This window comes from Oncorhynchus gorbuscha, linkage group LG10, assembly GCF_021184085.1.
Source record: "Oncorhynchus gorbuscha isolate QuinsamMale2020 ecotype Even-year linkage group LG10, OgorEven_v1.0, whole genome shotgun sequence".
Classification (NCBI taxonomy): domain Eukaryota; kingdom Metazoa; phylum Chordata; class Actinopteri; order Salmoniformes; family Salmonidae; genus Oncorhynchus; species Oncorhynchus gorbuscha.
In genome coordinates this window covers 73,844,882-73,865,092 of record NC_060182.1, presented here as the reverse complement: position 1 = coordinate 73,865,092, position 20,211 = coordinate 73,844,882, and the positions used below count along the sequence as shown (strand labels likewise).

Below are 20,211 nucleotides of genomic sequence, written 5' to 3'. Positions count from 1 at the left end.
AGTACTTCTGTGGAGATGGGAGAACTCTCCAGAAGGACAACCATCTCTGCAGCACTCCAGAAGTAATTAGGCCTTTATGGTGGAGTGGCCAGACAGAAGCCACCCAGTAAAAGGCACACGACAGCTCACTTGGAGTTTGCCAAAAGGCACCAAAAGGACTCAGACCATGAGAAACAAGAATCTCTGGTCTGATGAAACCAAGATTGAATTCTTTGGCCTGAAAGCCAAGTGTCACGTCTGGAGGAAACCTGGCACCATCCCTACAGTGAAGCATGGTGGTGGCAGCATCATCATCATGCTGTGTGGATGTTTTTCAGGGACTGGGACTAGTCAGGATCGAGGGAAAGATGAACGGAGCTAAGTAGAGAGACCCTTGATGAAAACCTCCTCAGGTCCTTCGACTGGGACAAAGGTTCACCTTCCAACAGAACAATGATCCGAAGCACACAGCCAAGACAATGCAGGAGTGGCTTAAGGACACACCTCAATGTCCTTGAGTGGCCCAGCCAGAGCCCGGATTTGAACCCAATCGAACATCTTTGGAGACCTGAAAAGAGATGTGCAGCGACGCTCTCCATCCAAACTGACAAGAGCTTGAGAGGATCTGCAGAGACGGATGGTAGAAACTCCCCAAATACAGGTGTGCCAAGCTTGTAGCATCATACCGAAGAAGAATCAAGGCTGTAATGGCTGCCAAAAGTACTTCAAAGTACTGAGTAAAGGGTCTGAATACTTTTATATACATTTGCAAAACCGTCTAAAAACCTGTTTTTGGTTTGTCATTATGGGGTCTTGTGTGTAGATTGACGATGAAAAAAAAACAATGTCATCCTTTTTAGAATAAGGCTGAAAAAGTCAAGGGTCTGAATACTTTCTGAATGCACTGTATATGCCTAGGAAGGAAAGAGATTGTATGGTTATTGGCAAAGAACATTACTTCAAATCAACAAAAATTGACAGAATGGTACCTTATTTTGTATTGGTTAGTTTGAGAGAGCATTACGCTTGCTGTGTGAACACCCCTCCATTGCATGAGGGCCACATTGAACACAATTGTAATCGAATAATCTCACTTCAGATGACCCATGATTGTGATGCTGGATTTCCCTGTTTGTATGCCATATGTTTTTCTATAGCAGCAGAGAAGGTTTGAATAACCTCTGTCATTTTGAGGGTGTGCGAGTTCTGTGGGAGCTATCCGAGGACTGTTCAAGCTTTGTTAGCCCTATGCACTATCTGCCAGACATTCCATGGTCAGCTTACAAAGAGCTGTCAGGTGCAGCGCTGAGAATCAGTAAAAAGTGCACATCTCAGAGTGTAAGTGCTCGGGATGGTGAAAAATATGATGAAAAGAAAGGCACAGATTTGGGCTTTTTAACTAATAGCTTCCTAACTCTGCTGCAACTCTGCAGAGGTTTTAAGACTGCTCTGTCCACTGTGAACACTGTCACCAGCTATAATAATACACGCAACACCAAATCAGTGATCCTCTACGGGGCTCTCAGACACATTCCTCTGACAATAGAAAGCCACAGACAAAAATGAAACCTAAACCACCTTCACACTGTTTTTCCCCTTCACGAGCCTCGCAAACACACAGTCAACATTCAGCTACAAATTACAAACAGGGCAATTATCGTGTCCACAAATGTTCATTCTATACAAGGTCTTTAATAACATACCATCCTATTGACAAATGTTTTCACAGGCCCTTTAACTCTACATCCTTCTCCTCATTATTGTAGGACAGTGGTTAAAGCAGTAAAGAATCTCTCCCTTTTCATTTGTCATCTGAATGGTTGCCAGAAACAGCTGTGTACATCCAGGGTTAGGGTAGTTTGCCCCAGAAGTGTTGATTAAAGCATTACCAGGAAGAGACACAGAGCAAATAGAAGTGGAGAAGCAACATGAACAGAGGAAGATCTTGTCTCACAGTACTGATGTAAACTCGGTTCATCTCAGTAAAGAAGTATTTTGAGACATCATGTACATCATTTGGCTGAGTAAATTTACAACTGACCTCCAAAGTAATCAAGCTAAACATGGATACCATCGAGATGTAATTACTCTAGTCCCACTCCTGCATTTGAAAAACAGACGAAGGGACTATCTTAACTACTCTGACCACCACTATAACAGGCTTCAGTGCTTTTGGCCACAGGCTTTGCAACCACAACCCAACAACAACACTGATCAAAACGCACACACATACAGTAGATTTCAAAAAGATGCTCTGTAAACCTTAAAAAGCACATTGTATGTCAGAACACTATTCTCCAAATTCTATTTCACAAAAATGTTATTGGGTTGTTCCCCCCACCCCCCACAGGCCAGCAACAATGACAAAGAGACAAAAGCGCTGCTGCCGTGCATTCTGGGATTTAGACAATATTTACACACCCCAACTCTCTTAGAGTGATGATGCACCAGTTTATATACACACAATTCCATAGGGCAACATACAGCTACGTCCAGTCTTTTCCAGTGGATCAGTATTCCCACTCATCTGTCTTCATGTCCAGAAAGCTGAGGATGTTCTGGGCAAACTTGACTGCTTGCTTGCGGGCCACCTTGGTCATCTCATCGCCCTGTGGGTCAACTGCGTCCAGAGCCAGCAGCTGTTTGGTCAGAAGCTCCTCCAGCAGCCTGTAGCTCTTGTCGGCTTGCTTGCCATTGAAGCAGAGTACCTGGGCCTGGAGGTCTGACAGGCTGCCCAGGACTATCCACACAGCCCTGTGTTGTGAGGGCTCGTTGGGGCTGGGCTGGCGGCAGATCAGGGCCTCACGGAGGTCCAGGAAGGTGATGACAGCCTGGACCTCCAGCACGGCACGCCGCCGGGCTTCACGGATACAGGGGTTACGGGCTATGTCTACCTGGTCCAGATGTGTGAGGAGACTCTGGAGCTCAGGCTTGGGCCTGAAGAGGTCACCCACCCCACAGTGTCGAAGGACCTCCCCCTGCAGCTGGCCCAGCCGACCACGCACCGCCTCAATCTGACGGATAGAGTCATTTTGCCCCAAGTCATACCTGAGGAAAGATATATACAACACAATCACATTTTTGAGCCAAGTTGTATCTGAAAGCATGTAAACACATGCATACTGTATTTCCCTTCTGTATTATTACTCCAGAGCGTTTGTAATTCTAGTAAAGCTGAGTACCTGCGCGTATCGTCTCCCTCTCCCTCCAGGTCCAGGTGTTTGAGCAGGCTGTTGATCTCCTCCACCACCTGTTTCCGGTAGTTTCTGACCGCTGCGTTCCCCGACACGTCCAGGGCATCCAGCTCCACTAGGAGCTCAGTGAGCACACGGGAGAGGTGGGCACAGCTATCCCTCCCACTCAGCCCCATCAGCAGTGCCACCAGCTGGCTGCGTGCCCCACTCACCTGCACCATCACCTGGTTGATCCTCTGCACGGCCACATGTGTGTCTTCCGAAAGGGGAAGGGTCTGCTGGCGCGTGCGACCCTCGATCACGTCCTGCACGGCACACAGTCGTGTCAGGGCCCGGTAGCGAGCCTTGCGGAGGGGCACCCTCCCTCCTGTCTTTACCTGGGTGAGCCTCAGTATCAGCTCCTGCACGGCATCCACCAGCTCATCACTGATCTCTGCTGTGCTCCCAGCCTGCTGAGGCTCCACCACACCTTGCTCCACCAGCCTCTGGGCCTCCCTGCTCAGCTCCTCGATGGCCAGGCGGGACGGGTGGGTGGCGTTCTCCTCCAGGTAACGCAACAGCCCCTCTACTTCTTGGGCTGCTCTCTTGCGTGCCCCCTGTAGGTCTGCCCTGCCCTCAGTGTCCACCTGGTCCACTTCCAGGAGCAGCTGGGTCAGCTCGCGCTCCAGCCGCCGGTACTCCCGCTCGTTCTTTAGCCCGCTGAAGGTGCACACTTGAGGGCCCAGAGACTGAACCTCCCGCTGGACCTCATAGAGCCTATTCATGGCTGGGTGCTGCTGCTGGCTGCCATTGTCCATCCTCTTCCCACCATCAAAGGGCTTCCCAAATAGGCTGTAAATAAGGCACAGCACTAATACATTAACAAAAGTTCAAAGCTAAAAACACATTTGATCTACAGTCTGATTGGTTCAAACACATTAAGGAAAGAAATTACACAAATGAACTTTTAACAAGGCACACCTGTTAATTGAAATGCATTCCAGGTGACCACCTAATGAAACTGGTTGAGAGAATGCCAAGAGTGTACAAAGCTGTCATCAAGGCAAAGGGTGGCTGCTTTGAAGAATCTCAAATATATTTTTACTTTTTTGGTTACTACATGATTCCATATGGGTTACTTCATAGGTTTTGATGTCTTCACTATTATTCTGCAAGGTGGAAAATAGCAAAAATAAAGAAAAACCCTTGAATGAGTAGGTGTCCAAACTTTTGACTGGTACTGTGTGTGTATAATATATATATTTTAATTGTTCATCCTTAAAATAGGGAAATATTAAGAAAAAAAAACAAAGCTCCAGTATGAGGCTTGTCCAATTCCAAGTGTCCTTGTTTCCATTATGTAAATGTTGTCCTAAGGCAGTCGGTGCATTTTAAGATGAGGACAATATATTTTTTTTATGAGCATGACTGTCATTCATATTGCATTCACCCAACGCAATGTAACACAGCTAGGTTTAGGCTACTACATGATACTCAAATTGGCCCTACACCCATCATGAGGTTGCTACAATCTAGCCTATGATTGAAAGTTTACAACATGGGTACATATGTTGAGAGAAAAGTGACAGACATTGACACATTCAATACCGCTTTGCACACTCTTGCCTGCATCTAGCTGACATAGGGTGTAATCATTAGTCCAACAGTTGCAAATGAGAGTTTCTATTGGACAAATTCTGGTATGTTTATCCTCGTTTTGTTTGTTTCCGTTTAAGAAACGTTTTTCAACAGAATCAGCGGAACGAAGACACCCCTGATCACACACAAACACAGTTCACTTTCATAGCAGCCACATACAAACAGCATGATCCCTTTGATCGTTGTATAATTCCTTCATGCATCTACATGCTAGCCTCCTCTCACCTTTTTCCTTCACTTGTGGAGTTCAGTGCACAACACATCAGCGGTCTGTGATCAGGCCAAACCTTCATATCATAACTGCTACACCGTTGTCACCATATTAACTAACGCATTAGTAAACCCACTACAATCATGTAGTAGTGTACAGTCAGCAAGCAGTTTCAGATCAAACCGAATACAACAAGTTTTGACCTTACCGTGAAATGCTTACATACAAGCCCTTAACCAACAGTGCAGTTCAAGAGTTAAGAAAACATTTACCAAATAAACTAAAAGTAAAAAATAAAATTATAAAAAGTAACAAATAAAATTATAAAAAGTAACAATGTAAATGTCAATTTAAAATAGTCTGGTGGCCATTTGACTAATTGTTCAGCAGTCTTATGGTTTGGGGAGGGGGGGTAGATGCTGTTAAGGAGCTTGTCGTGCGGTAGCAGAGAAAACAGCATGACTTGGGTGACTGGAGTCTCTGACAGTTTTATGGGCTTTCCTCTGACACCGCCTATTATATATGTCCTGGATGGCAGGAAGCTTGGCCCCAGTGATGTACTGGGCCGTACGCACTACCCTCTGTAGCGCCTTACGGTCAGATGCCGAGCAGTTGCCATACCAGGCGGTGATGCAATCGGTCAGGATGCTCTCGATGGTGCAGTTGTAGAACATTGAGGATCTGGGGACCCATGCCATATCTTTTCAGTCTGAGGGGGAAAAGGTTTTGTCGTGCCCTCTTCAAAACTGTCTTGGTGTGTTTGGACCATGATAATTCGTTGGCGATGTGGACACCAAGGAACGTGAAACTCTCGACCCACTCCTCTACAGCCCCATCAAATGTTAATGGGGGCCTGTTCGGCCCGCCTTTTCCTGTAGTCCACGATCAGCTCCTTTGTCTTACTCACATTGAGGGAGATGTTGATGTCACTGGTACTTCCTGCTTTAGTTTTTGCTTGTAAGCTGGAATCAGGAGTTTAGAATTATGGCCAGATTTGCCAAATGGAGGGCGGGGGAGAGCTTTGTATGCATCTGCGTGTGTGGAGTAAAGGTGGTCTGGAGTTTTTTTCCCCCCTCTGGTTGCACGTGACATGCTGGTAAAATTTTTGTAAAACTGATTTAAGTTTGCCTACATTAAAGTCCCCAGCCACTAGGAGCGTCGCTTCTGGAATAACATTTTCTTGTTTACTTATGGTCTTAAACAACTTTTTGAGTGCGGTCTTAGTGCCAGCATCGGTCTGGGGTGGTAAATAGACGGCTACGAATAATAAGGATGAGAACTCTCTTGGTAGATGGTGTGGTCTACAGCTTATCATAAGGTACTCTACCTCAGGCGAGCAATACATTGAGACTTCTTTAATATTAGACATTGCGCACCAGCTGTTATTGACAAATAGACACACACCCCCACCCCTCGTCTTACCAGACATCGCTTCTTCTCTGTTCTGCCGGTGCATAGAAAATCATGCCAGCTCTATATTATCCGTGTCGTCGTTCAGCCACGACTCGGTGAACATATGATATTACATTTCTTAATGTCCCGTTGGTAGGATAATTGTAAGTCACCAATTTTATTTTCCAATAATTGCATGTTAAAGGTAAATGAGCTACTGGAAGTGTACAATCCTAATTTGTTAGTGACCGCTTCACCAACAAGAACCATGCAGGCATGTCCTAAAAACATGCAATAAATTAATTCAACTTTCAATAATAACACGAGCATGACAATCATTCAACTCATTACTGAACGTAGGCTCTAGATCTAGGCTCAGTGCCGGCTACTATTTCAGCTGTCCAAGACTGTCTAATGAACACCACTGAACTAAGTCTAATTACTGCAACGACAACAAAGCTGTCTTAACACCCCAGGTCAGAAATAACCATAATCGAGTTAGGTCAGAGAAAGTCTGACCTGACAAAAAAAGGGCACCCCACAGAATTAATTCCCTCACTCAAAGATGACTGTTGGCTTAATTGTATCAAATAGTCAACATCACTACTTACAAAAACTCCAGAGGGAATTAATAATATCAAGCTGGCTTCGGTAAGAGAACACACCAGTAGCCTAAATTCTGTGCCATCGGCATCCAGGCTCCAGACACAGCAGATTGGGAGGCTCTCAAAATATTTACTGCTGCTGTTCCACAGTGATGTGTCTGTGATGTCACAATATACAGGGCATTCTTCTCATTCTTAGAGTGAGTTTACAAACTTCATCTTTATCTACTCCGATTTCAGAATAACTGATTAAATTTACAAACGAGCAACATCCGACCGGGGTCAGTAAACGTCAGCAATTATTTTTAATTTAAAGGTTGCCAGTAGCACAGTTACAGTCACCAACGCTCTAGACATAAAAACCGCCTAACCAGCCCTGTTGGGGCGAGTAACATGGTCAGAGTGAGGTGTTCTCATTTATGTCTGAAAGTAGCTAGCCAGTTAGCTTGGGTGCTTGACTGCCGTTGTGAGGTCAGAACGCTTGGATCAACCCTACTCTCCAGCCAGAGAGTCCAATGTGTGCTCTGAACAGTCCGAGAACAAAACACTCTGAATTTACAAATGGACAATCTGAACTCTGGCACTCCAAAGTGAATATATGAATGCACCCAGTGCGTAACTGTATGTTGGGGATTTTCCAAAGGGGATTATGGTGAGAAAGAGTCTGGATTGAGTAGTCATGGGGTTACTAGGGTCCATTTAAACCATATTCAGACAGAAATGTTTTAATTCGGACTATTGGTAACATTGCAATACCATTCAGAAAATAAACCCAAATTAGAAGCCTAAAATACTGTCGGTGAGACAGTTTATAGCAGGTGTGGGCAAATGTTTTTTACATTTTTTTATTCAATTTGCGGGGGCCTCCTGTGTCACTACAGACCCGGATTCTATCCCAGGCTGTGTCACAGCTGGCCGTGACTGGGAGACCCATGAGGCGGCGCACAATGGGCCCAGCATCGTCCGGGTTAGGAGAGGGTTTGGCAGGCAGAGATTTCCTTGTCCCATCGCGCTCTAGCGACTCCTGTGGTGGGCCGGGCACAATGCACGCCGACACAGTCGTCAGGTGTACGGTGTTTCCTCCGACACATTGCTGTGGCTGGCTTCCGGGTTAAGTGGACATAGTGTCAAGAAGCAGTGCAGCTTGGCTGGATCGTGTTTCGGTTGACGCACGGCTCTCGAACTCCGCATCTCCCGAGTCCATACTGGAGTTGCAGCGATGGGACAAGACTGTAACTACCAATTGGATACTACAAAATTGAGGAGAAAAGAGGTGTGTAAAAGAATTTGAAGTGCCCGGCGGGCCGTACTTTGCACCCCCCTTGGTCTTTAGCCTAAATCTTTAGTGTTGCCTCAGGGGAGCCATTGGAAAAGGTTGAGACAATTTAGGCCTAGGGTCTGTAGTATTACCCTATTCACACACATTTGTCAGAAAGAACAACAAGCAGCCTGTAACTGAGAGTTAACAGAAAAATTAAAGACAACAGGCCTCATGGGAGAATCAGACACTTAGCCACTAGGTTACTTGTCTTTTGAATTAAAGGCCAATTGCAGTCAATTCATTTTTTAATGTGTTTTATGTCATATTGTACAACAGGTAATGAAACGAACACTGTAAAAGTTGTGAAACTATTTGATCAGTGTTATTTCCTGATGGTTGCTGGTTGAAAAACAATCTACACAGGATCTTCGAATCAGCCTGTTTGCATGGATGGGAATCTCAGGTTTTCTGGTGACAGGCAATTTTTGTACATTTAAAAAATGGAAAAATATAACAGTAAGATACTTCATTGTTAACCAGAAAGGGAGATGTGAAATTGTGATACGACATTGATATAAAAACAGTTGCATTGGGCAATAACAAAGAGGTTTCCAAACCTCTCTGCCATAACCGCTAGTTTTTATTTTTCCTCATCGCCACTCAGACCACTCCAAGTCAGTCAAGTTAAACTGTTTCTCAATCAAGAATTTTTGCTCAAACCTCATTATAATGGACATCCATTATAATGAGGAACTTAATTGTTACCCATAAATAGCTGCATTGGGCCTTTAATATGAGACACAATAGTTAGAAAGACCATCTCAGACAATACTGTGTTGCTATTGTAATTCTATCTAAAAGAATGGTGACGACCATGGGCTGAATCCACTCAATTGACAAGTAGACTTTCATAACAAAATCCTATTGACAGGAGTGCATGATTATACATTACACAACCACCAAAAACATTGTTTATGCTTGGAACGTTGAATAAAACTGCCTACATTTAATTTTGTTGTCAGTTTAGGATGAGCAAGGAGCCTAAATAAAACTAAAATGGCTAGTCAAGCCTCCCAGATGTGTAGGGAGTAGACAGATATTGTTATGGCATCCTGGTTTTAGAGAGGGCTCCAATCCATAATGCTACCAGCGAATGCCCCTTTTCTGGACACAATGGGGCAAGGCTACCTGTGAGGCCAACAGCTTACAAATAAACATTTGCCTGACAGAGAACGCGTTCCGGACGAACACATCAAAATTGATGTCTCCTTTGGGCCACCAACTTGACTTATACGTTTACGTAGTGTATTTATCTATTGATACCTGTAATCTAGAATTGATTAACATAGTGTATGGTGATGCTCCTTGTCTGAGAGACCCCATTCTCCAAAAAGCGTTCGAGAACAGTCCCTCTTCAAACGCGTAGCAACCCACTGAGCTAATAAATACTGTTCATACATAATAGTTCTACATACCTACAAAAGGGCTTTAAGCATTGTCATTGTAAGCAGACACTCTAATAATTTAGGCTTGCAGTGCTCAAACAAAACGCATTTTCAATCTGCCAGTTGCTAGGTTCCTGATTCAATGTAACAAACGCCAGCAATGTCTCACTACCTTCCCAGCTGCGCATGAAATGTCTCACCTTTTCAAAGCGCCAAAGACTTTTGCGCACATTTCTAAAGATGTCCGTTTCCATCAGCTAACAAACTATGATCGTACGCGCTGTAGTGTGTAATCCAAATTAATATTGTTTGTCTTTATGTAGCTATGCCGGCTATTTCGTTTTCAATGGCTGATTCACCTCGGTACAGTACTGTCGTACAGCATTAAGCACTGCGTGCTTTGTCGCCCCTCCCAAGCACCAATTCAGAGGGTTTGTTCACGCGCGTCATAAACTAGGCTTCAGTGAACTGTAAAACGGGATCGTGGCCATATTTTAGCAATTTGATAGTCTGCTATTGTCAACATGATAAGTTGTAACTTGTAATCACTATTAAACCCAATTAAAAATACATTATATTTACATTGAACTACAAAATAATGTATCTAATTGGCACCTGGCAGCAAGTTGAGACCAACTGCTGCTGCTAGAATACCACTATGACAAAGATTCAATTTTCACAACTGTATCATGCATTGCCAACTTCCATATCCATGAAGAGTATTTGAGAGATAAGCCTGCCTATGCACAAAATTGATTAGTTCAGGGGCTTAAACTCATGATAATATAACATTGCATAATATTCAGACAGAAGTGTATAGCCCTAGAACAGACAAAAATAATTTAGTGATGGTCAGCCATGACATGTACAATCTGGAAATTTGGCAATGATTCATAACCAACAACTGGCAACGGTGTTCGTGGGGACTGTGGAGGATGGTTGGCCACTGAATAAACCGATAACCTGAGTCCCCTACTTATGCAGGGGTCGCTTTAGAGTTTAGAAATCTGCATTTTCAAAATGCAAACCATCAAAATATTTGCATTTTAAACACTTTCACTTGAGTTTCATATTGAAAGTCCGCTGTTTTGCTTCAAGAGTAATCAGGCGGATGCAACTATAGTATTCCTTCACAGAAAATACATTAGAAAAGGTTGGTGACTACTGCAAAGTCAAGCTTACTGAGTCAAAATGCAAGCCGATATCTACCGCTAAGAATTTTTTTAACATGACTTAAAAAACGTAAGCATATGCAACATTAACCTATTAAAAACTGTACTGTACCAATGTGGTCCATGCAGTAGACTATATGCCCAATACATTATCGACGCCTATTGGCTTTGCATGAATTGCCCTGCCATTTTTTATATTCAATTTCAAAATTTGAGATTGGCTCTATGATTTCACCGGTAATAGATCAGTTGTTGTATTACTTGTGAGGCACAGCCGAGTGAGAATACATTTAAATAATTAGCTTTTTATTTTACTGGGCTGATGGTGCTTGCATCTGATGGTCAGTCTCAGCGGAGGGCAGCAGACTCTGGGTTCGCCTCTAAATGTCCCTCCACTCTCCCCTTCTTTAGTTGACATTGACCAAAAAGGGACAATGTCTTCCAGGTGATAGCTTAACTCAAGTCGCACCGCAATATTTCTGCCTCATGCAGAAATTCATGTTCTCACAAGTGTGAACAGAGAAAGTTAAATATTCCTAGATATATATTAAATAAATGAAAATAAGACTCAAGCCGCTAATAATAACAGTGCAAGCCTATAAATACACTTTCCTACATTTACATTACATTTAAGTCATTTAGCAGACGCTCTTATCCAGAGCGACTTACAAATTGGTGCATTCACCTTATTCATTATAGCTGCAGTGCGGGTTGTAGCGCAAGTGGAAGTAAGAAGATGCTAATTGTATGGCTTTAAAAAAATGTTTTTTTATGGTAATTACATATTTAGCCAATATTTGTAACATGTTGAGCCTGAATAGGCCCTGGGTGTCTTCATTGGCTGCCTACTGAATGTGAGATGGTGTGACCCTGGCCAATGGTCATATTTGTAAACACTATGACCGGTGGTACAGTGGAGGGTAAATGCACCACGGTCAGCTTAAGCAACCTATTTTTCTGCAACTACATCACTAACTGTGACCTTATAGCTAACCCCTATCTCAAAAGGATAATCTACAGGCCTATTAGACCTCAATTTGAGGAACCTGGGGGGGGGGGGGGTTCATAATCATGGGTCGTGTTCAGTAGTACAATACAGCCAACTACATTTTCTTATTGGACAAGACCATGTAGTTGTGAGCAAGAAGTTGCAGCACTTTCATATTGCCGAGTCTACATTTAAAAGTCACAGGGCCCCATTCAAATTCATTTTAAAAAGTGCACTTTCCTTCCTCAGTAATCACTGATGCCAAAATTGGACACTGGTAAACGCAAGGGCTCCACCAGATGGCTTTCACTTGCCCAGCCATTTCGAAATTCGAATCAGTAAATGAAGAGGAAAGGAAATACTACTTTTTGTAGTTCCAACGGGGCCCCAGTTGTTGGAGGACAATGAAGCCTCTTTGTGGGCCAGGGACACTGCTGGTTAACAAGGGACTCCCAGTCACTGGTCCCCTGACTGACACCATAATGTCAGCCGAAGTGCAATAAATCCACATATATTAATGAAATCATCAATGTGGCGTCAACATTTTTTTGTATTTTATGTACAAGCTAAATGTAGGCTAGCTAACGTCGTAGAAATCCAAACGGTGCTGGGTAAATAAATAAATTAGATAATAAATACACATAAACTGTACGGAATGTGTGATAAGCTTACATGCCCGTATTCTTACCTGCATAACCAACGTACAGCCATAGTAGTGAAGAGATGGATACAATACTAAACATTACAACGCACAACCACAAACTGAGGTGTAGATAGCTTACTAGCTGACTAGCAAGACATTTTCACAGGGGGTTGGAATGGGAAGAACGTCCCGGGCGTGACAGGCTGGCCAAGCGGGATCGTAATGACCACATTTTTGAATATGAACAGGCTTGTTAGGCGTTTAATTCGATACACATGCGGACAATGCAAACAGCTACAATTACACTAGTGCTGCCGCAGATAAAGGGTTATGTTAAATAATTTGACAAAGTAATCAGAGAGCATTGTTGAATCGGTGTTATACGTTGTTCGTCCAACCTAATTTTAATGAAGGAAGTACGTGGACCGTCCTCAGTCACGTGGTATCTTTGCAAGTTGGCCACACCTATAGCTCAGTAGTCACGCACACGAACTAACACTAACTTCGAGTCGGACAGTCGGAGCTCCAGACAGATGCCCGAGTTTCCGCTTTGAATTTGGACTTGGATGACCATTCAAAACGATTTTTCCCAGTTGGAGCTCGTTTTTTCCCTCTTTTTTTCAGTTGTCCTGAATGCACGGAAGTCAGATTTCCGAGTTCCCAGTTATTTTGAACGCGGTCTAACGCCAACTATGAAACAAGGGTTGATACCAGTGGAGGCTGCTGGGGGGAGGATTGCTCATAATACCATTCCATTCACTCCATTCCGGAAATAATACTCAGTTCCAGCAATTATTATGAGCCGTCCTCCCCTCAGCAGCCTGCACTTGTTGATACCTAACTCTTATACCTAAACCTGGTAAAGACAAGATATACACTATATAGACAATCTGTGCCCTGAGACATTACTTAATGTAGATTGCAATGTGTTTATCCATGTGATTGCTAACATAATGAAAGAGGACATGCCACATATAATAAGTAACACTCATCTGGATTCCTTGAAGACAGGTCTATACATAACAACATTAGTCTTGTCCTGGACCTATTGTTACAGACATGATTAATGATGATGTTTTTGGGGGTTTTGGTGAAAAATGTGTAAAGGTGATTGGAATGTTACATGATGGTATAAATAGATTTAAAGTGAAGAGAGGAATTTGTGTCGCAGCTCACTATTAATGTTCATGAATTCCTTATAAAGGCTAGTCCGAACATCCAACCTTTAAATGTCTATTCCTCAAGAACACAGCACAGATTCCAGCAGTATTAAACATTATTATTATAAAAATTGTAAAAAAGCTTCTGGTTTACATTTAAATATGACACATTTTAATGAATGGCTATTCATGATCACCCTCTGATTACTGTTCATAACGTACCAGTTAAGTAAGGTATTTATGTATTATAATAACAATATTAAGTTTATGGGAAAGTATTTAAAGTTCACGGGAAAACCTAATACACAGAATCATTTATAACTATTCTCAATAGTTGGCTACAAAGGGATGTATACATTTTTTGACATATTTTACTTACTATACTCTATAGTCTATCAAGACAAAAATATTAATTCTATTTCTTAGCTATCCCTGACAAGTTAATCAAGAAAAATAGCCAATTTCAAAGTTATATGGAACAATAAACATAATTATTTAAGAAAAGGGGATATTGTAAAGTCTATTGAGGAAGGTGGTCTGAATGCAATTGACTTTGATCCAATGAATGGTACCATCAAGTTAAAATGCTTACAATATTTTATTCAAAAATGTGAAAGTTTTTGGTTTGATTTTCCTAAGGGTTTTGATGGTATAGATTTTTTATTAAGATGTGAGTCCTCCTTTATTGGAAACTAATATATAAACACAACTTTACTCAGCATACTACTCCAACTTGGAACAATAGATGGATCCTAATTAAGATAAAATTATTATTTTACAATGAGTGGATGGAGGTATCTGGCCTATATCTGGCCTATTCAACATTTAATAGATGATAATGGAAATATTTTATTGTATAACAATTTCATGAAAAAAATGTGATCTTGTTTTCACCAATAGACAATATACTACAGTGGTTAAAGCAATTCCACAAACAATAACATTTTGTATGATGTATCAATACTCCCAGACACTACAAATATACAGGTATCCTTCCTAACTCCGTTGCCGGAAAGGAAGGAAACCGCTTAGGGATTTCCCCATGAAGCCAAAGGTAACTTTAAAACAGTTAGAGCTTAATGGCCGTGATAGGAGAAAACTGATGATAGATCAACAACATTGTAGTTACTCCACAATACTAACCTAATAGACAGAGTGAAAAGAAACAAGCCTGTACAGAATAAAAATATTCCAAAACATGCTTCCTGCAATAAGGCACTAAAGTAATAGTGAGCAATTCACTTTTTGGCAAAGCAATTAATGTTTAGTCCTGAATACAAAATGTTATGTTTTATGGCAAATACAACACATGACATAGTACCATTCTCCATATTTTCAAGCATAGTGGTGAATCATGTTCATGGGTATGCCTGTAATCATTAAGGACTGGCACATTTTAAAGGATAAAAAATAAATGGAATAGAGCTAAGCACTGGCAAAATCCTAGAGGAAAACCTGGTTCAGTCTGCTTTCCACCAGGCACTGGGAAATTAACTCACCTTTCAGCAGGACAATAACCTAAAACAAAAGGCCAAATCTATACTGGAGTTGCTTACCAAGAAGACAGTGAATGTTCCTGAGTGGCCAAGCTACAGTTTTGACTTAAATCTGAAACTCTATGGCAAGACCTGAAAATTATTGTCTAGCAATGATCATCAAACAGTTTGACAGAGCTTGAATAATTTGAAAAATAATAATGGGTAAATGTTGCACAATCCAGGTGTGAAAGCTCTTAGACTAACCCAGAAAGACTCACAGCTGTAATCACTGCCAAAGGGGCTTCTACAAAGTATTGACTCAAGGGTGTGAATACTTACAGTACCAGTCAAAAGTTTGGACACACCTACTAATCCAAGGGTTTTTCTTTATTTTTTACTATTTTCTACATTGCAGAATACTAGTGAAGACATCAAAACTATGAAAAAACACATCAAGGCAAATAAAGTGGTGGCTACTTTGAAGAAGCTCAAATATAGATTATATTTTGATTTGTTTAACACTTTTTTGGTTACTACATCATTCCATATAACAACTTTGCACACTCTTGGCATTCTCTCAACCTGCTTTATGAGGTAGTCACCTGGAATGCCTTTCAATTAACAGGTGTGCCTTGTTTACAGTTAAATTGTGGAAATTCTTTCCTTCTTAATGCGTTTGAGCCAATTAGCTGTGTTGTGACAAGGTAGGGTTGGTATACAAAAGATAGCCCTATTTGGTGAAAGACCAAGTCCATATTATGGCAAGAATAGCTCAAATAAAGCAAAGAGAAACAACATTCCATCATTACGTTAAGTAATGAAGGTCAGTCAATCTGGAAAATCTCAAGAACTTTTAAAGTTTCTTCAAGTGCACTCGCAAAAACCATCAAGCACAATGATGAAACCATCAAGAGCTGTGATGAAACTGGCTCTCATGAGGACCGCCACAGGAAAGGATGACTCAGAGTTAACTCTCCTGCAGAGGATAAGTTCATTAGAGGTACCAGCCTCAGAAATTGCAGCCCAAATAAATGCTTCACAGAGTTCAAGTAACATACATATCTCAACATCAACTGTGCAGAGGAGACTGTGTGAATCAGGCCTTCATGGTCGAATTGCTGCAAATAAATCACTACTAAAGGACACCAATAATAAGAAGAGACTTGCTTGGGTCAAGAAACACGAGCAATGGACATTAGACCGGTGGAAATCTGTCCTTTGATCTGATGAGTCCAAACTTGAGATGTTTGGTTCCAACTGCCATGTCTTTGTAAGACGTGGAATTGGTGAACGGATGATCTCTGCATGTGTGGTTCCCACCATGAAACATGGAGTAAGAGGTGTGATGGTAAGAGGTGTGCTGGTGACACTGTCAGTGATGTATTTAGAAATCAAGGCACACTTAACCAGCATGGCTACAGCGATACGCCATCCCATCTGGTTTGCACTTAATGGGACTATCATTTGTTTTTCAACAGGACAATGACCCAAAACACACCTCCAGGCTGTGTAAGGGCTATTTGACCAAGAAAGAGAGTGATGGAGTGCTTCATCAGAAGACCTGGCCTCCACAATCACCCGACCTCAACCCAATTGAGACGGTTTGGGATTAGACCGCAGAGTGAAGGAAAAGCAGCCAACAAGTGCTCAGCATACTCCTTCAAGAGTGTTGGAAAAGCATTCCAGGTGAATCTGATTGAGAGAAACCCAAGAGTATTAGTAAATAATAAAGAAAAACCCTTGGTACTGTATGTAAATTAGATATTTCTGTATTTAAATTTCAATAAGTTTCCAAAAATGTCTAAAAACGTGTTTTCACTTTGCCATAATGGGGTATTGTTTGTAGATGGGTGAGAAAAAAATATATTTAATCTATTTTGAATTCAGGCTGTAACACAACAAAATGGGGAATAAGTCAAGGGGACACCCCTTCAAATTAGTGGCTATTTCAGCCACAACTGTTGCTGTCAGGTGTATAAAATCGAGCAGACTACCATGCAATCTCCATAGACAAACATTGATAGTTAAATGGCCCACACTGAAGAGCTCAGTGACATTCAATGTGGCGCTGTCATAGGATGGGACCTTTCCAACAAGTCAGTTCGTTAAATTTCTTGCCACCATTGGACACTGGAGAGGTGGAAACGCGTTCTCTGGAGTGATGAATCACGCTTCACCATCTGGCAGTCCAAACGGCTTCTCCTATAGACTTCCCCGATCAAACTTGTAGGCAATATCATGGCAATGTTGGTTAGATAACACGTCATCAGGTCTAACGGTCGACTCGCGCCGAACTGTGCATGTCCTCATATAAAGTTGTTTTTGACGAAAATGAAAATGTGTCAGTTTGTCACTCTCAAAAGGTTGGAGTGATACCAATTTCAACGATTTAAGGCTCTAATCTAGGCTGTGCGATTAGATTGATAAAATTAACAATTATGGAAGAATTGCTCACTTCTCTCATTGACTTTTCAAACCCTTAACCCCAAGCTGATCTGTTTGGTCTGTTTCGCAAGCGTTCCGGGAAGTCTTCCGATGTTGCACCTCTGGGTTTAGAAACTCTATGATTGTAGTCTCCCAAACGGGACATACTGGCGATGTTAGAGTATCTAAATGACTGCAGTCGACTGCCGACTGACTTGATCTACAAATCATCTTGCATCATAAAGACACCTTGTCCTAGAGCAGCCTTTCTTAAAGTATGGGTTTGGGTCGCGGACCTGTTAATGGTGGGGCGAGACGTGTCAGAGTAAATTTATAATTAATTAATGAATTGATTTGGCCAAGTGCAACTGCGGTATCTGTTCAGTTCGCTCTCTGCTCAGTTTGGCAGCTGCGTGAGAGGGAGATGCCTGTTTGCGTTGCGCTTTACCAGATCTTTTTCTCTGGAGTTTTCTTGAAGATCATTCCGCTACACACGCTGCAGTGCTGTCGTTAAACAGCAGATGATGCGCTGTGCAGTGTTGCCAACAAAGCGACTTTGTCGCTATATTTAGCGAGTATTCAGACCCTCTAGAGACACAATTTTTTTAAAGCGACTAGCGACTTTTTCTGGTGTTCTTGGAGACTGACGTGAAAGCACGTAATCGTTCTTACTCTTCTCAACGAGCAGCGGGTGCCAACGAGCAGCGGGTGCTGCCGGGCCCCTTTTTGACTCTCCCACGACGTTATACAGCGTCCATCACAATTACATGAACATCCTATTATGCAAATTGCGTTTTGGCGTCATTTAGCGACTTCCAGCGAATTTTAGGACAACCAATAGCTACTTTCCTTACTGAGGAGTTGGAAACAGTGTCTGTAAGCCACTGACTTTTCATTCCCACTCGCCAAATGGACCCATGCTCGCATCAAGTTCTGACTGAGCTCAATCGTCATAGAAAGCCAATACACCAATGAGTTTCTCTCTTTCATACAAACTTTGAGAATTAACGATGAACTCCCTCAATGTGTTTTGTGCGGGGAAGTGCTTAGTAATGAGCCAATCAAAATGAACAAATTCATATAACGACACGTCCTGACCAAACATCCACGGCATGACATATACACAGGGAATGCTTCAGGAAACACTGCTTCGACAGTGGAAAAGTAAGCCAGCTAGCAAGGCATTGTTGTCATTTTATAAAAGACAATGATAAGCAGAAATAAGGGAGTACTATCTCATAGTAATATTTGTGAGTTTCTCTTTCAAACAATTCCCTGGTCTTGTACACAGCTAATAGCTAACGTTAACCAAAGCAAGTTAGCTAGCTACTGATGCAACCCTAAGTAACAGTACAGATGAAGATGACAAATGACCAGGCCTACTGTACATGTTACTGTAGAAGTTCTTGTTGAAAACAAGTCTAGGTTGGAACCGTTGCTGTTAAAATACAAGTCATTTTTATTCTGAACTGGAATAAACTGATTGAAGCAAGATACTTTTTGAGGAAAACACACACAGTTCTGGGTTGCTCAACTACAGCAGGAAGCGGTATCCTGCCTGCCTGAGAAAGCAGTAGATGTTCTGGTCCTGTTTGGCACCACGTACCTATGTCAGGGTTCTCAACTCTAGATTACTTAAAAACAAGTACAGAAACAGTCTCAATGCTGAGCATGACCTCAATGTTGCACTGTCAAAAACTGAGCCCAGAATAGACATGCTTGTTGAAAACTTCAACCAGCTGCACACCTCTCATAAGGACTGTGTGTGTGTTTTCTGGTCTACATCCATCCGTGTGATTTAAAAAAAACTTTTTTATTCAAATTGAACTTTTTTTTAACAAGACAAGTCAGTTAATTAAGAACAAATCATTATTTACAATGACAGCCTACCCTGGCCAAACCTGGACGACGCTGGGATAATTGTGTGCCGCCCTATCGGACTCCCAATCACTGCCAGATGTGATACAGTCTGGATCAATCCGTTTATTCCAGTTCAGAAGAAAATGATGACTTCTATTTGAACAGCAACAGCTCCAACCTATACTTTCTCTCGAGAATAAATTCTACAGTCAGATGTACAGTAGGTCTGATCATTTTTCATCTTCATCTGTACTGTTACTTAGGGTTGCACTATCAAAAAGCCTGTCTGTTTTGTTATGCATCTGTGTGATGTGACCAATCAGTTTGTTCCAGGTCAGAATTAAAAGTATTACTTGAATTTTAACAGCAACAGTTCCAACCTAGACAGATATGTAAGAGTTTTTAATGAGGGAAATAAACATGACTAGCTATTACATTTCATTGTTATTTGTTTTTGTCTATATTGCGTTTGTTTTTAGGCATAAAGGCAATGAAATGTACCAATATTTACGTATAGTTGCATATGTTCCTAAACTTGGGTCCCAGGAAAACACAGAATTTCTCATTTGGGTTCTAGGCTGAAAAAGTTTAAGAACCTATGCCCAAGAGGGATGGTGGAAAAATGATTGGAACCATTTCTCTGTTTGACCGCTAGTTTTGGGTCACTTTTCCATTAGAATGTCACATTGTTTAAAGTTGAGAGATATCATTCATGCAAAGTAAGGGACTGTATAGGGAGTGTGCCTCCAGGACAAAATGGT

The 20,211-nt window shown here is 41.9% G+C and overlaps 1 protein-coding gene across 2 annotated transcripts; it reads right to left on the bottom strand.

Annotated features, from left to right (window-relative positions):
- Positions 1 to 769: 769 nt before the first annotated feature.
- LOC124046539 (BAG family molecular chaperone regulator 5-like) lies at positions 770 to 12,924 on the bottom strand. Of its 2 annotated transcripts, none has more exons than XM_046367014.1 (3): positions 12,574 to 12,924; positions 3,162 to 4,004; positions 770 to 3,027 (listed from the first exon to the last, which is right to left on the bottom strand). In XM_046367014.1, the coding sequence occupies exons 1-3, from the start codon at positions 12,594 to 12,596 to the stop codon at positions 2,490 to 2,492; spliced, it is 1,404 nt and encodes a 467-aa protein (XP_046222970.1). In that variant the 5' UTR covers positions 12,597 to 12,924; the 3' UTR covers positions 770 to 2,489. The 2 variants fall into 2 exon arrangements, with proteins under 2 accessions (XP_046222970.1, XP_046222969.1); XM_046367013.1 differs by lacking the exon at positions 12,574 to 12,924 and adding an exon at positions 9,926 to 10,117.
- Positions 12,925 to 20,211: the final 7,287 nt, after the last annotated feature.

What these genes read in the sequence shown, in the direction of transcription:
- LOC124046539 (XM_046367013.1), bottom strand. Translation starts at nt 9,957, where the DNA reads ATGTGCGCAAAAGTCTTTGGCGCTTTGAAAAG. An exon ending in GTCTTTGGCGCTTTGAAAAG is followed by an intron (nt 4,005 to 9,925) that starts GTGAGACATTTC and finishes CCTTATTTACAG; the next exon opens with CCTATTTGGGAAGCCCTTTG. An exon ending in GAGGGAGACGATACGCGCAG is followed by an intron (nt 3,028 to 3,161) that starts GTACTCAGCTTT and finishes ATCTTTCCTCAG; the next exon opens with GTATGACTTGGGGCAAAATG.